The sequence below is a fragment of the Petaurus breviceps genome, unplaced genomic scaffold (assembly GCF_028583685.1).
Source record: "Petaurus breviceps papuanus isolate PSGF00001 unplaced genomic scaffold, PetGlider_PUasm1.0 90654, whole genome shotgun sequence".
NCBI lineage: Eukaryota > Metazoa > Chordata > Mammalia > Diprotodontia > Petauridae > Petaurus > Petaurus breviceps.
Window position 1 is genome coordinate 4,116,513 of NW_027187301.1, and position 15,287 is coordinate 4,131,799.

The following is a 15,287-nucleotide window of genomic DNA, read 5'->3' on the forward strand; positions in this document are numbered from 1 at the left end:
GTCAGCTAGTCTGTGTCATTGGCCCTGGTTAAAGGGGGAGCATGCAGACTGGATCCATCATCGCTCCTATAGAAAAAGCTAACAACACAAACCCTGCTGCTGACAGTTGAGAAACATCACTGTTGCATATGATGAACCAGTTTCCTGCACATGAATGTACATGTTGAACATGTCAAATCAGAGCTATTGGTGCTTCAAAAGAATACCTTTTTTTCCTCCTAACCTTGCTAATTATAATTATGGGTCTATCCAGCCTATTCTCTGGAGAAGAATGTCAAATAACCTCTGCAGGGAATTAGAAGCATGATAGCAGGACATAGATTTCCTCTTTCTCTCCCTTCTCCCTCCCCCCCCCGGAACTTTCCAAAAATGTATCTTATTCTCTTATTATTTATCTTTTTATCTTACATATTGTATATTTATCTTATTATTTTATATAATAAGAATTTATACCCCACCCACCCGTGGAAAAGAAAAACACTTGTAACAAATATGCCCAGTCAAGCAAAACAAATCCCTCTATCAGCCACATCCAAAAACAAATGTCTCATTCTGTATCTTGAGTTCACCCCCCTGTCAGGAGGTAGGCAGCCTACTCTATCATGAATTCTCTGCAGTTGTGGTTGGTCACTGTCTTGGCCAGCAATCGTAAGTCTTTCAAAGTTGTTTGTCTGTACAATGTTGTTATTGTATAAATTATTATCCTGGTTCTGCACACTTTACTACTCTCCATCAGTTTATAGAGATCTTTCTGGAACTATTCCTTTTGTCATTCTTGGGGAACAATCATTTTCCATTACATTCATACACACTACTTTGCTCAGCCATTGTCCAATTAATAGGCACCCCCTTAGTTTTTAGCTCTAAAAAGAGCTGCTATAAATATTTTTATGCTAATTTTTTTCCTCTTTTTTTTTTTCCCTTTTAATCACCTCCTTGGGCAGTTAGGTGGTACAATGGATAGAGCTCTGGGCCTTGGGGTCAGGAAGACTCCTTCCTGAGTTCAAATTAGGCCTCAAACATTTACTAGCTGTGTGACCCTGGACAAGTCACTTAACCCTGTTTGCCTCAGTTTTTCATCTGTAAAATGAGCTGGAGAAGGAAATGGCAAATCACTCCGTATCTTTGCCAAAAAAAGCCCAAATGGGGTCATCAAGATTGGGACACGATTAAACAACAACAAATCATCTTTGAGTTTAGACCTAGTAGTAACCTTGGAATTCTTTAGGCAGGAATTTCACAAGGATCTTTATGGTCAACTGAAGACTAAGAACTGGAATTTCCAGATAATACAAAAACCCTTGACATTCCTCCCATGTTCAGAATTCAAGCCATCACGCGACCTGTGGAGTCACCAGGACACAATACGGATGTATTTACCGTTCTGACCCATCCTATTACTGTTAAAGTTCTGGTTATGATCATTTCTCAGTTGAATCGTCCTCTGTGGACTTTTCCCCTGGCCTTTTATTGTTTTAGTCCTCTTTCTCAGCAGACAAGGAGTCAAATAAGTGTGGAGTTGGTCAATAAGCACCTACTATGGGCCAGGCACTATGCTAAGAACTGGAGAGACAAAGAAAGGTAAAACTGGCCTCTGCCCTCAAGGAGCTCACAGTCCAATGGGAACAGTCCTGGATTTAGAGTCAGAGAACCCAGGTTCAAAGCCTGACCTCTGACCCTACCTGAATGACCTTCGGCAGGTCAAAACTCCTGAAGCACAGAGTGAGGGGGCTGGCACAGATGACATGGAAGGTCCTTTCCATCCCTGTATCTATGACCCTATGAATTGCAGAAGAAACTGTTAGAGCTCCAGCAGGAAATGAAATGGTCGGAGTCTCTCCCCAAGGACACAGCTGGACATTTTCTTACTTAACACAGGCTTAAGAATTTTGCTGACACGGCTCTTCACTACAGCTCTACAAGAGGATTTCTTTTATAAAAACTGATTTCCCAAATATCCCAGGCCCATTTAACTTAACGGGTCGGAGTGTTCTAGTCATGCTATCCCTGAAGCTTCCTCTGACAAAAAGGTGGGAGAGAGAGGGGCCGATGAACTCTGTAACCATGAAGCCAAGCCTCTGTTTAGAGAAACTGTTAAAAAAAAGCACTAATATCCTCCTCTGACACGATGGGTAAATTTAGAGACATTTTCACTCCACATGTGTCCGACCTGTGGTAGAGCCTTCCGAGCTCGTGCTGGTCTGATCAGCCACAACTGGACACACCGTGTGCACCTTGACTCCAACAGAGTGATGTCACTGCAGTCTTCTGTGAGAATGGGGACAACCAGCACCAATAACCCATTTTAATTCTACAGTAATATTCCACGAAGTCTACTCATCACACAATGTGCTTAAACTATGCCTAAATGGCATGTAAGATATTGCTTCTATGGGAAAAGGCAGTTTGAATTACAACTCAGAGTTACAGAAACACATGGTTCCCTTCCTTCCTGCTCTGTCCTGAACAGTGGGACTGAGCAGGCTCTCAAAGGAGTATGGGAGGGGGGGAAACAGGAGCCTCAAATTTATTGCTAAATCATGTGACCTGAGGTGGAGGCAAGGGCTTCTTGCTCTAGACCTACACTACTCACTGAACTCTATTGGTAATGGAAGTACTATTATTCCATTTTACAGATGAGGTCCAGCAAGGTTGTGACTTGCCTATGGTTACCTAGTAAAGTTTCAGAGTCGGAAGTGTAACCCAACTTGTTAATTCCTTTTTTAAAAGGGCAACTAATTTTTTTAAATTTAAATTAAATAATTATTTTTTCCCAATTCCATATAAAAGCAAATTTTATCATTATTTTTTTTTTTTAAATTTGAGTTCCATATTCTCTCCCTCTTTTCCTCCCCTCCCTGCCTCGCAGAGAAGTCAGGCAAGACAATTACTTTTTTAATTCAGTCATTATGGGGGCTTATGAAATAGAGGGCAAGAGAATATTTGTTTCCTAGTGTAGTTTGACAAAACCAATTTTGGAACTAAAAGTTCTGGCTCTGAATCCTGGCTCTGTTTCTTATTACCTTTATGACCTTGGGCAAGCCTCTTCCCTTTATGCCTCAGTTTCCTCATCTGCAAATTGAGGAAATTAAATTAAATTAGATAAACACTAAATTTCCCTGAAACTCTATGCTCTTATAAAAAGGTTAGGGGGCGGCTAGGTGGCAAGGTGAATAGAGCACTGGCCCTGGAGTCAGGAGGACATGAGTTCAAATCCAGTCTCAGACACTTAACATAAAACTAACCATGTTACCTTGGACAAGTCACTTATCCCCAACTGTCCTACCTTCCCCCCTCCAAAGAAAAAAAGCAAAAAATTAAAATTAAAAAAATTTAATTTAATTAAAAAGTTAAATAAAAAGGTTAGGCTTAAGCCAAGGACTGCCATATAATATAGCTGCAAAACTTTAATTTAAAAGACCTTCTCAAGACCCATCTAAAAGTATTTCAGGGGCATCTACGTGGAGCAGTGAATAGAGCACCAATCCTGGAGTTAGGAGAATCTAAGTTCAAATCCGACCTCAGACATAGCTTACTAGCTGTGTGACCTTGGGCAAGTCACTTAACCCCAATTGCCTTACCTTCCCCCCCTCAAAAAAAATAAAAGGATTTCATTTTAGAAAGACTGGAAAGAAATATGGAGAGTTAGTGATTGGCAAGTGGTGACAGTTATTTATACGTTGAGATAATTTTCAGCCTAAAATTTTTAACATTTCAAACATGAGTTCAATTTTGTTGACTTCTATAACTAGGTTCATAATAAACTATTTGTGAAGGAGAAATAAATAAAAGGATTTAACTACAAACACAGTCTTGAGTGTGGACTCCCTTCCCCAAGCCCTACCAGGACAGAGCAACTCCTGGGGAGTTGCTCTCTACTGCTATCATGAACCTCCGGTATTGTTACTCCCTCTCTCCCTGTTTTGGCCTCCTTGCCTCTGGGGCAGTTAAGAGGGGCAGTGAGGCATATCTGAAAACAACAGCTGTCATGCATGGCCAGGGTAAGAGAAAGGTCAGGAGACACACTTGGAGCCAAATGGTTTCTTTTCTCTCCTTACTACTGTGAAAAGTCAGAAGAATCTCTCTTCTCTTCTCAGACATCAATGGCAGGATCAGCCCCCAGGACAGGCTTGGACAGGCCAAACTCCTCCGTCAAGATACCCTGTCTGAGCCAAGGTAATCAGCCTGGTGACCCAAGGATACTCCCAGCTCTAGCAGGCACACTAATCAAGATTCCAGAAGGAACAGGAGAAAACACTGTCCCTAAAAGTTCAGGAAGGAAACAAGCATTTATTGGGCACCTACTATGTGCTAAATGCTTACAAATATTCTCTCACTTGATGAAGGTTGGTGCTATCATTATCTTCATTTCACAGCTGGGGAAACTGAGTCTGACAGAGGTTAAGAGACTTACGTAGGTCACATGATTAAGATATGTTGGAGGCTGGATTTGAACTCAGGTCTTTCTGACTCCAGGCCCAGAACTTTAACCACTGACAGCTGAGGCCCTCCAAAACAAACTTCTTCACAAAGGATCAGAATGCAACAACTCATTTATTTCATTATTACAAAATATTCACAACTGTGGAAAGATCACTGGTTCTAAAGTCAGAGGGTCTGGGTTCAAATCCTGTCTCTTGACACTTACTATCTTTGTGGCCAAGTTGCTTAACTTCCCTGGCCTTCAGTTTTCTTCTCTGTAAAACGAGAATTAAATGGACTCTATCTAAGGTCCCTTCCAGCTCTAGAACCACATATATTACTCACTGAACTCTCCTGGTAATAGAAATATTATTATCTCATTTTACAGATAAGGTCCAGCAAGACTGTGACCTGTCTATGGTCACCCAGTTAAGTGTCAGAGCCAGAATTTTAATCCAGAGCTCACGATTCCCAGTCCACCATTCTTTCTGTTACACAAGAGGCAGAAATGGAAGAGGAAAAACATCCAAAGAACATGTTACCTAACTTAATTATATACCCATTTCTCTAATTACAAGGAATATGTTTTTCTTTTTTCATGCATGGGGGGATGGAGAAAAGTTAGTAATAGTATTACTGGCAGAGAAAGGGTCACTGAAGCATTTTAAATGTATAGAAAAGAACAGAAGGAAATACAGACCAGTAGAATGACTTTGAAAGTAACATGTTGAATTTATTATATGCTTTTTTGAAAAAACAAGCTGCATATAATAATGGAGATTCCTGGTTTCACATGTAGCCTCTTTATTCCTGCTCTGCTTTGTATCTGAAAAATCTCTCCACTTTGGTATTTGTCAAATTCAGCATAAAAAATGTTAAAAAGAGAAAGGAGGAGGAAAGAGGAGAATAAAGGACTTACATTGTATGCGTTCACAATCAGCTGGATAATATTTCTGGAGTCAGCGTGTAAAATCTCCACAGTAGTTCCAGGTATTAATGCTGTAAAATTCTTTGAAAAGGAAAAAAAAATAATTACAGGGGGATTTTTCTTCTACTTTTTTTTCCTTATACATAAAAAAATAATCACTGAACTACAATGAATAGAAGAAATTCCAACAATACTTGCCTCTGCCCATTCCCACTGTCATTAGACAACAAGCTTTTTTTTTAAAGCAATTGGGGTTAAGTAACTTCCTCAAGGTTACACAGCCAGTTATTTTGTGTGGGTGCCAAGTATCTGAGGCCGGAACCGATCCTGGGTCTCCCCACTCCGGGGCTGGCGCGCTTACTCACTGCACCACCTGGCGGCCCTTACAACAAGCTCTTCTAATAAAAACTAGGGCAGGGAAGTGGAGTTATGGAAATGGGGGAAGTGAGAGCTGATTTACTGGTGGGACATGGTGGCATTTTCTTCTCTGTGGGTCTCTCAAGGAAATAAAGGAGGACAACATTATTTCTGGGATTATTTGAGTGAGGTATGGGACGATCTCTTCAAGACACACGACTCTTTGAAACCACACTTCCTTAGTGACCGCCATTTTCCCTGCCAACATCTTCCTGCGATTCCACTTGCTATTTCTAAACACAGTTAAGGTTTATCAGAACACATTCTTCTGACTCTTTGTTCAAAATTCAAATGGAAACATCTCCAAGAGCCTTAAATGCCAGTGGTTCTCTTTTCAAGGACAATTCAAACAAATCAACAAATACCACTCCCCAAAAGAGCTCTGGGTACCACCTAGTAAAATTTTGGATAAAATGCTGGATTAAATCTGAAAGACAAGACTTCTTCCTCTTACTGATGTATCCACCAATATCTAGGGGTAGCATTAAAGTAAAAAAACATCCAAAATTCAGCAGGCTACATATCACTTTCTCCTCATTTCCTTGACTAATGTAGGAGTAGTTAAATGAAAGAGTGCATCAAAAAAAACTGCCTTGAACAGTGTTTTTTAAACTCTTTTTGTTCAAGATGTTCAGAAGAGAAAATAAGATCTGGAACCTTTGGGGAAAACAGTGCTGAAGGAATAAACTGCCCAGACCCTGCTTCGCAAAGATGCTATTCAGGGTTAAAGATCCATTAAGCAGAAAGGAGGGAAAATTAAACCAGCCATACTAACTAAAGTTATGAAGGAGTGGGCAGGAAAGGAAGACTAATTGCATGGACACCATGCTTTGTTTGGCTAAACTAGACCCATGATCTCAATAACATAGGGAACCCCAGGAGAGAAAGTTCCCTCTACCAGTGCAGGTACCTTCAAATCTTTTTTTTTTCATTTTGGAGGGGGAAAGGTAGGGCAATTGGGGTTAAGTGACTTGCCCAAGGTCACATGACTAGATTTGTATGTATGTGTATGTGTGTGTGTGTGTATTAAGTATCTGAGGCTGGATTTGAACTCAGATCCTCCTGACTCCAGGGCCAGTGCTCTACTCACTGTGCCATCTAGCTGCCCTGATACCTTCAAATCTTACAGAGTTTCTCAAGGACACCAAGAGATTATATGATTTACCTATATATACAGCTTTTAATTGTCAGAGGTGGGACTTGAACCCAGACCTCCCTGACTCAGAGGTCAGAGACTCTAGCCACTGAGCAACACCACCATTTTAGGATCTTATTTTTGCAAGTCAGGAAAAAAAAGAATATGATGGTGGCTTAGAGCAGTCTAGATGTGTAAAGGAAAGAAATATTTCTTCTCCCACATATGCAAAAAAAAAAACCAACAACAACATAGGAAATTAGGTAGAGTGAGGAGCAAAACAAACTTGTACCGTTTTTTTCACCCTTTAGGAACTTCTTAGAGCAAAATTGGGTGGGAGGAGGCAAGGACCTCAGGAAAAGGTTGAGTGGTATTTTATCAAAGATAACCACATTATTTCAGTTTTGAATACAGACTATTAAAAGCAACAGAAAAATACATTTAAGCAAAAGGCATTTTTCTCAGCTTCTAGACCCCCAGGTAAAGGGAAGTGGTACAGACATTAAAGGGTTAAGAGGAAGAAGGAGATGCATCAAGTTGCTGTTCTCTGGTTGCCTGGGAGCACAGATTCCCTGGAGAAGGTCTCATAACCTTTCAGGTTAAAGAATGTAAGGCTTCAGAGCTGACTTGATTTCTGTTTGTTTAAATGAGCACAAGCTGTCTAAGTAATAACAGGTTTCTACCTTCCACCTGGAAAGAGAAGGAAGTATGGATGAAGAAGAAGGGTTAGAGGAGGAGGAGAAGTAAGAGCAGGTGTTGCTGGAGGGCAATCTTACCTCAGAGGTTCTATGTGTCATAAGGAAAGACACTGGACACAAAAAAAATCCTTCCTCACCATGGAAAGCTCCTTTCTGAATTCCTACTTTACATTCCACCCCCCCCCCCCCCCCCCCCCCCCCCCCCCGTGGATTCCCAAGGTTACTTCCATCACTCCAGAATAACAGCTCACACTTCTATATCACTTTAAATTACTAGCTATAGGACCTTCACCAAAGTACTTCCTATCGAGCCTCAGACTGCTCCTTTGGGATGGGCCATACTCTCCTTAGGATGATTTCCTGTTAGATCATGTGTTCAAGGTTAAGGACAAGGTTCCTCCTTCTTCTCAATCTCCCCCAGTCTATAAGATAGGACTCTCAATACTCAATCAATGCTGCTGACTAATCTACCCCCCATTTTCACAGTTTTAATCTCTCTTTCCCCTTCAAATCAGAATCGCCTTCCAATGCCCGGGAGCCCATGCCCTTAACCCCTTTACCTTGTATAGCATGTAATGGTTCTTTGTCACAGCGAACATCAGGTGGATGTTGTTCTCCGCCAATTTCTCTCCAAGAAGAGCAAGGGATGGATAGTCCTAGGAACAAGACCCAGAAGGATCTGAGACTTTCCAGAGGTCACAGCACTGGATTCTGGTGTCTACTTAGCAGTTTAATCCTTGCTATGGAGACCACTTTTTTAGAGGGTGAATTTCAGTCACCACCCACAGCTTATCAAGGATGAGGACACCCAGGAAACTCATCAAAAGGGCAACCTCACTCTTACCTACAGTCAATGGGAGTCAGTGGACCCAAAGCAAAAATTCTCAAAGTGACAAACGAAATTCTTTTGTTTTCCCATACAATGGACCAAAATCTGCCTCTCTTTAACTTTCCCACACAGCCTTCTTCTCCAAGATTAATGCCCCTCTTTTTAAAGTATGTAATAGCAAGCTTGGCAGGCAACTCAACTAGATGGTACAAGATTCCCTTCTGTCCAGAGGAGTCTAGTGAAGAAATATTTTAATTTAACAAATGGAAATAAAGGACATATAAAGGATGAGGGTATATGAAAGTCCAAGCACCTGCAGAGTTTGGAACGGAAGCCCAGGTTGAGGCCTAGAGGCAGAGTCCAATGGACAATCAGGCCATTCCTATCATTGGTTCAGCCATGAGAAAGGAGGACAAGATTCTGGGTCAAGAAGAAACCTCCAAGAGCAACTACTGTGACCCCCTTACCATCTGCTTGGATGCAGTATATTCATTGGCCTCATTCAGATGGCATTGCCCATCATGTGGCTGCACCAGGCCTCCCAATTTGCCATCCAGGGCAATGTGTGGCACATCATCTGATGTGAACACCAGCAAGTGAAGAGCTTCCTTCCGCCAACCAATCTTTTCCTGTAGGAAGAAAAGACAAAAGAAAATTCCTGAGCCTACTTGGGTCCTTCTCAAGCCCATTCCTAGGTCATTAGTCAAGGTCCCTGACTTCTCTTCAAGGTCTCCAGGATGAATCAAAAGTGAGTGAGTTGGCACACCCACCTGTAATCCATTTGTAAGAATGTTGGGAAGCATTCCAAAGAGGTGTGGGCAGAGAGAAACATCCTGGGCAGGAGAAGCTTGCATGAACATGGACAAGTCTCCAGAGAAGCCCTTGTCCAGGTTGGCCAGTGAGCTTTCTCTGTGTAATTCCACACATTTTTCAAACCACTAAAAGTCTTCCTGACTCTGACTTCCTTCCCTGAAATGCATTCTTGTAAATTACTTACTGTATTTACCCAGCATGACTTCATTGGTTGTTGCTGATTCTTGTGACTGAACTGATTAGCCAGCCAGTTATGGCCATTGAACTGAGTCCCTCAGTCTTCCTTATGATACCCTAAGGAGCTTTGACCTCTCAAATCTCTGGACAGATGTGCTGTCCAGTGCCCTGAGCAAGTCTGTTTTATGAATGCCAATAACTACTAATAGAATTAAAGCATTTCATCAAGCAGATTAAACTTATTTTCTCCTTTATTGCCTCATCATATGAAATTCTATTCTCATTTGATCTTTTTTCTTTGCTTTTTGGAAGAGGTAAGGTAGGGCAATTGGGGGCAAGTGACTTCCCCAAGGTCACAAGGCTAGCTTTTGTGTTAAGTGTCTGAGACCAGATTCGAACTCAGGTCCTCCTGACTCCAGGGCCGGTGAAATTCTATTCTCAAGATTAGGAGTTACAACCTGGGATCCTTGTCCCTACAAAAGCTTGTCAAGTACAGTGTTATCCAACTGAAATATTCCAGAAATAGCAGTGTTATTGAAAAGAAAATGTAGACTGGACAAAGAACAACTTTATGATGCTTAAAAATGCTTAAAAAAAAGTTTTCTTTATGAAAAATCAATCTCTTCATCCTATTTCATTTCATATACACGTGGTAAACTCTATAATTAATTTCCTTTCATATTGAAGAGGGGGTAAGGAAAAATATACCGAATGCCAAGAAGTACTGAGATCAAAACAGGTTGGAAACTCCTGCTCTAGAGGGCCAGGGAAAAGTTACTGTGGTGCCACACAAAGGAGAAATTTCCTTTTGCAATGATCATGTTTGCTCACAGTGTTCAAAGTTTGTTATCCAGCTGCAGGCTCCCATCTTTCTATTACAAATGGAGGTGGCTATTGAAGGCCCTTCCAGAAAATCCTATGACCTTGGACAAATCATTGGACTTCCCTGGCCCTCAGTTTCCTCCTCTATTAAATGAAGGGGTAGTCCTAAATGCCTGATAAAATTTCCCTAGATTTCTATTATCTGATAATATATACAACAAATTGGGCACCTAGGTGGCATGCTGGATAGAGGACCTGGTCTAGAGTGAGGAAGACCCGCCTTCAAATCTGACCTTAGGCACCTACTGGCTGTGTGACTCTGGGCAAGTCACTTAACCTTGTTTGCCTCAGTTTCCTCACTATAAAATGAGCTGGAGAAGGAAATGGCCAACCCCTCCAGTATCTCTGCCAAGAAAACCCACAAATGAGGGCATGAAGAGTTGGACACAACTGACATGACTCAACAGCAACAAAAATATACACAACATTTTGACATAGTAGTGCCCTGTCTCTGTTGTGAGAAGAATGGCCTGTTTCATTATCTGTTTTCTGGGCCATTACTGGTTTTTCAATTATTCTAAGTTTAACTTCCTTCAGTGATCTTTTTTAGCTTAATTTCTCTCTAAGGCAGAGGCTCTAAGAACTTTTTAAAATTTGTTTTAATAACTGTATTTAAATACAATTTGTTATAACTTATAATCCTATGTATTTTATTTTATGCATTTTAAAATTTTCAGAGAAGGGGTTCACAGACTTCATTATATCATCAAAAAGTAAAGAACCTTTGCTCTAAAAGCATGCTGAGAATTCAGGGCATATATAGACTAGGGCATCAGACTCATAGCAGTACCATGAGTATGCACCACTGCACACACTCTAGAGAGTCTTCCTGGCTCTGACACTGGAATTTGAGGAACCCTGTTATAGAAAAAGCAGGAGCAACGCAATCAGTCCACGATGGGTTTTTTAGTTTTGTTTTGTCTCATGCAGAATGACTGAAGGGCCAATAAGGCAACCCAAAGTAACCAACCTGAAACACCAACCAGTTTTGTCATCCTTTCTGTGTCATGGAGCTGGAAGCCACCTATGTGCATTCACTAGAAACCTAAGGAGATTTAGACTCTTAGACCCCAGACATAGAGCAGAAAGGGTCTTAGAAGATGATCTAGTCCAACTCCCTCACTTTACAGAGAATAAAACTGAGTCCCTGATAGCTTAATAAGTCTGCTCAAAGTCACACTGGTCATAGATGTTGGGGCCAAGATTTGAACCTGCATCCTTTGACTCCCAGACTCCATTGCTCTATCCTTTGCACCATAGCTGCCTCTTTATACCACAGATCTCAAAGTCTACTGCCCTCACTTAAAAAACGAAGAAACTTAGACTTAGAAAAAGGAAGAAATCTGTCTGTAGTCAGTACATGATAGAACTGGGATATGAACACAAAGGCAATTAGATGGCACAGTGGAAAGGGCACCAGGCCTGTAGACAGGAAGACTTGAGTTCAAATCTGACCTCAGACACTAGCTGTGTGACCCCGGGCAAGTCACTTAACCCTTTTTGCCTCAGTTTTCTCATCTGTAAAATGAGATAGAGAAGGAAATGGCAAACCACTGCAGTACCTCTGACAAGAAAACCCCAAATGGGGTCACAAAGAATTGACCATGACTGAAATGACTCAACAACAACATGAACACAAGACATCCCTCTAACTCAAAATCCTAGGCTCATTCAGTTATACTCCTGTGGGAAAAGTAGGATTTTAAAATTGCCAAGGGCACTGATAGTGAATCTATAAAATAATTCAACCACTCTGAAAAACAATTTGGAATTCCACAAAGAAAATGACCATGTCACAATCCACATTCTTTGACTCTGAGATTACATTTAGGCACATACCCCAAAGAGATCAATGATAAAAAAAGAAATCCCCTAAATGCACCAAAATATTTATGGTAGTATCAAAGAACTTGAAACAGAGGAGATACTCGGATGATTGAGAAATGGCTCAGCACATTTTGGTGCATAAATATAATGAAACGATGGACATGATGAATTACAAAGAAACACGGGAAGATCTCCATGAACTGATACAAAATGAAGTAAGTAGAAGCAAGAAAAATAGCACACACGGTGACCTGAACAATATAAATGGAAAGAACAACAGAAGACAATCAAAAGCAGACCCTGTGAAATTATAACTAAGTAAACTTGGTTCCCCTAAAAGTTGCTATGAGAAGGCATCTCCCTCTGCATTTTCTAGAAGTAGAGGACCATGACTATGGAAGACTACAGGTATCAGAATGTTCTTATGTGTTGATGAATTTTGTTGAACTGTCCCCCTCACCTCCCACTTCTTTTTATAATCCTTTCTTATAAGGGATAGTTTTCTGGGAGTAGAAGAAAGGATGCCATTGAAAAATGCCTATGAAGCAAAAAAAAAAAAGATATCAATAAATATGTATTTTCCAAAATGTCTTATTTTTAGAAATGTTTACTAATCATTTGTTTTGAAAGGTAAATGTGTATTGATATAATTTACTTTGAAAATATTTATTGATATATTTTTATATGTTTACAGCTATTTAAAATTTTTGCATCAGCTGTATTTTCCAATGTATCCCTCTTCCCAATCCCAGTCCTTCATAGTAAAGAATAAATACAAGAGAAAAAAATCGCCAAGCTACATGTGACTATCTTAATTGATGGAAGTCAGACAAAGCCTTTTGCTTACTCGAATGGAAGAAGAAATTCAGGAGCTTCAGGGGTTGTAAATATAAACCAACTTTTTCCATCCCTAAGGATGTTTGAGTGATCAAGGGGAACAGATACTGTCAACTCTTATTTACTTTTGATAATGGATAAGCCAGACATGATGCAAAAAAGTGGATAATCAAATACAATAGCACAGAAGAAGCTTATTGTTTCCTCTTTTTTATCCCAACTAGGAAAGGAAAATAAAAGGTAACACAGGAGAGGCCCACACTAACATTAGATCAGAGCTGAATGGGAGGATTTAGAGAGAAGCGTGAGTGAAGAGCCGAAAGGAGGAAAAGATAAAGGAAAACCCAAAGAATAAGCTAAAGTAGACTGCTGGTGGGCAGGTGATTATGCAGAGTGAGCACCTCAGTAGAATCTCACATCCACTCTGCCCATCGTTAGCCTCCATTTTCTTGGGCTGAGAAGTAGGTTCTAGTGATGTAATGGCAATAGCTGGTAATAACAGTGCTGGCAGCTGAGGAGGATTTTTTCAGCACTAACTTAGTGGAGAGCCAGGAATGGCCTTCTAAGCTGAAAATTCTGCAGGTGATGGCTCATTAGTGTATTTCAATTAGAATCAGCCTTCCTTGTTGACAGCTAGGACTTCACGACTATTGACACTGAAGGGTTTATATCCCATATCTGAGGAAAGATGCACTGGGAGAGGAGGGATAACTGGTTAGAAGGAGATATGGGCAGCAAGCTGGTACAGCAGATAGAGCTCCAGGCCTGGAGTCAGGAAGGCCTGAGTTCAAATCCAACTTCAGATACTGGCTGTGTGATCCTGGACAAATGATAAGTCATTTAACCTCTATCTGCCTCTGTTTCCTAAATTGCAAAATGGGGATGATAGTAGCATTCAAGGTGATCCCATTTTCTTGGCAAAGATACTGAAGTGGTTTACTATTTCCCTCTCCAGTTCACTTTACAAAAGATGAAACTGAGGCAAATAGGGTTAAGTGACTTGTCCAGGGTTACACAGCTAGTACATGTCTAAGGCTGGATTTGAACTCAGGAAGAAAAGGTATCTTCCTGACTCCAGTGTGGCACTCTATCCACTATGGCGCCACCTAGCTGACCATGCCTAATGGATAGTAAGCACTCAATAAATGCTTCTCTTTCCTAAGGGCTCTGGCACAAAGAGTTAGGACACTTGGGTCTCAGACCTGACTCACTGCTAACCAGATATCTGTTTTGGAGAAATCACTTACAGGACTACAGGCTTATAGAATCCAGAACTAGAATATTGAATATCAACTAATTTAAATCTTTCATTTTACAGATGAAAAAAATTTAAACCTAGAAAAGCCAAGTGACTTTTTGCCCAAGGTGAGAGTCAAGATTAGGAGGCAGATGACTTGAGCTTGAGTCTCTGATGGGGTTAATATCTGCTAATGTATAACTAGCAGAAATTGCTTAACTTGTAGGGACATCAGTTCCCTAATCTATAAAAGGAGGCATCTGGACTTCAGAGTGCTCTTCATCTGTGAAACAGAACCACAGACATTTATTTGATATCATTTCTCTCGGAGTAGTCATGCTACTAGAGACCTTTTCATTGCCATAGATGACAGAATCATCTCTGATACATAGGAGAAAATTAATGCTTTCTGATTATCAGAATTGGAAGGAACCAGGGGGGTGCTGCAGCCAGTTTCAACTTGAGCTGATTATTAAATTTTCTTTGTGACTATTTATCACTTGGAAATCAGCAAACTCTACAAATCAAGGCCTGATTTATTGTTTTGTTGACTGGCTAGGCTTAGAAAGTGATGGAGAAATTTTAAGGCAGATTAAATTGAAAAAAAGAGTATGGGGGGAGTAGATTTGTGGGCTCTCCCTCCCAGAGCTGGCTGTTTTATAACTGTATAAGTAAATAAATATGATGTATATAAATAAATCTATAAATATAATAAACATATATATAATGTAATGTATAATATATAGAAACAAATGTACAAATAAATATATGTAAAATCAGTATTTTGATATAATGGGTTTCCTTTGTAATCCTACAATTCTATCCCTAAAAGCATGAAATTTTTTAAAATTTAAATTTAAAAAATCATTTTTAATTTTTAAACAAATTTTAAAACAAATATAAATATATGTAAAATTAATACAATTTTAAAAATTATTATGAGAAGGGCTCCACCCGCTTCACCAGACTGCCAAAGGGCAGAAAAAAGGTTAAGAAATAAATTCTATTTCATTGTGGGACTTCCTACTAGTATCCTTGAAACTCAGTTCAACTCTGGGAGACCTGGTAATAATTTCATTTTCAGC

General features: G+C 40.2%; 1 protein-coding gene across 1 annotated transcript in view; it reads right to left on the minus strand.

Annotated features, from left to right (window-relative positions):
- ITGB5 (integrin subunit beta 5) overlaps positions 1-15,287 on the minus strand; it is a 205,288-nt gene that overhangs the window by 86,932 nt on the left and 103,069 nt on the right. Inside the window, exons 6-8 of the mRNA XM_069064969.1 lie at positions 8,897-9,058; positions 8,161-8,256; positions 5,342-5,431 (exon numbers count right to left, since the gene is read on the minus strand). Of these exons, the coding sequence (XP_068921070.1) occupies positions 5,342-5,431; positions 8,161-8,256; positions 8,897-9,058 (348 nt within the window). The remainder of the gene's footprint in view (positions 1-5,341; positions 5,432-8,160; positions 8,257-8,896; positions 9,059-15,287) is intronic.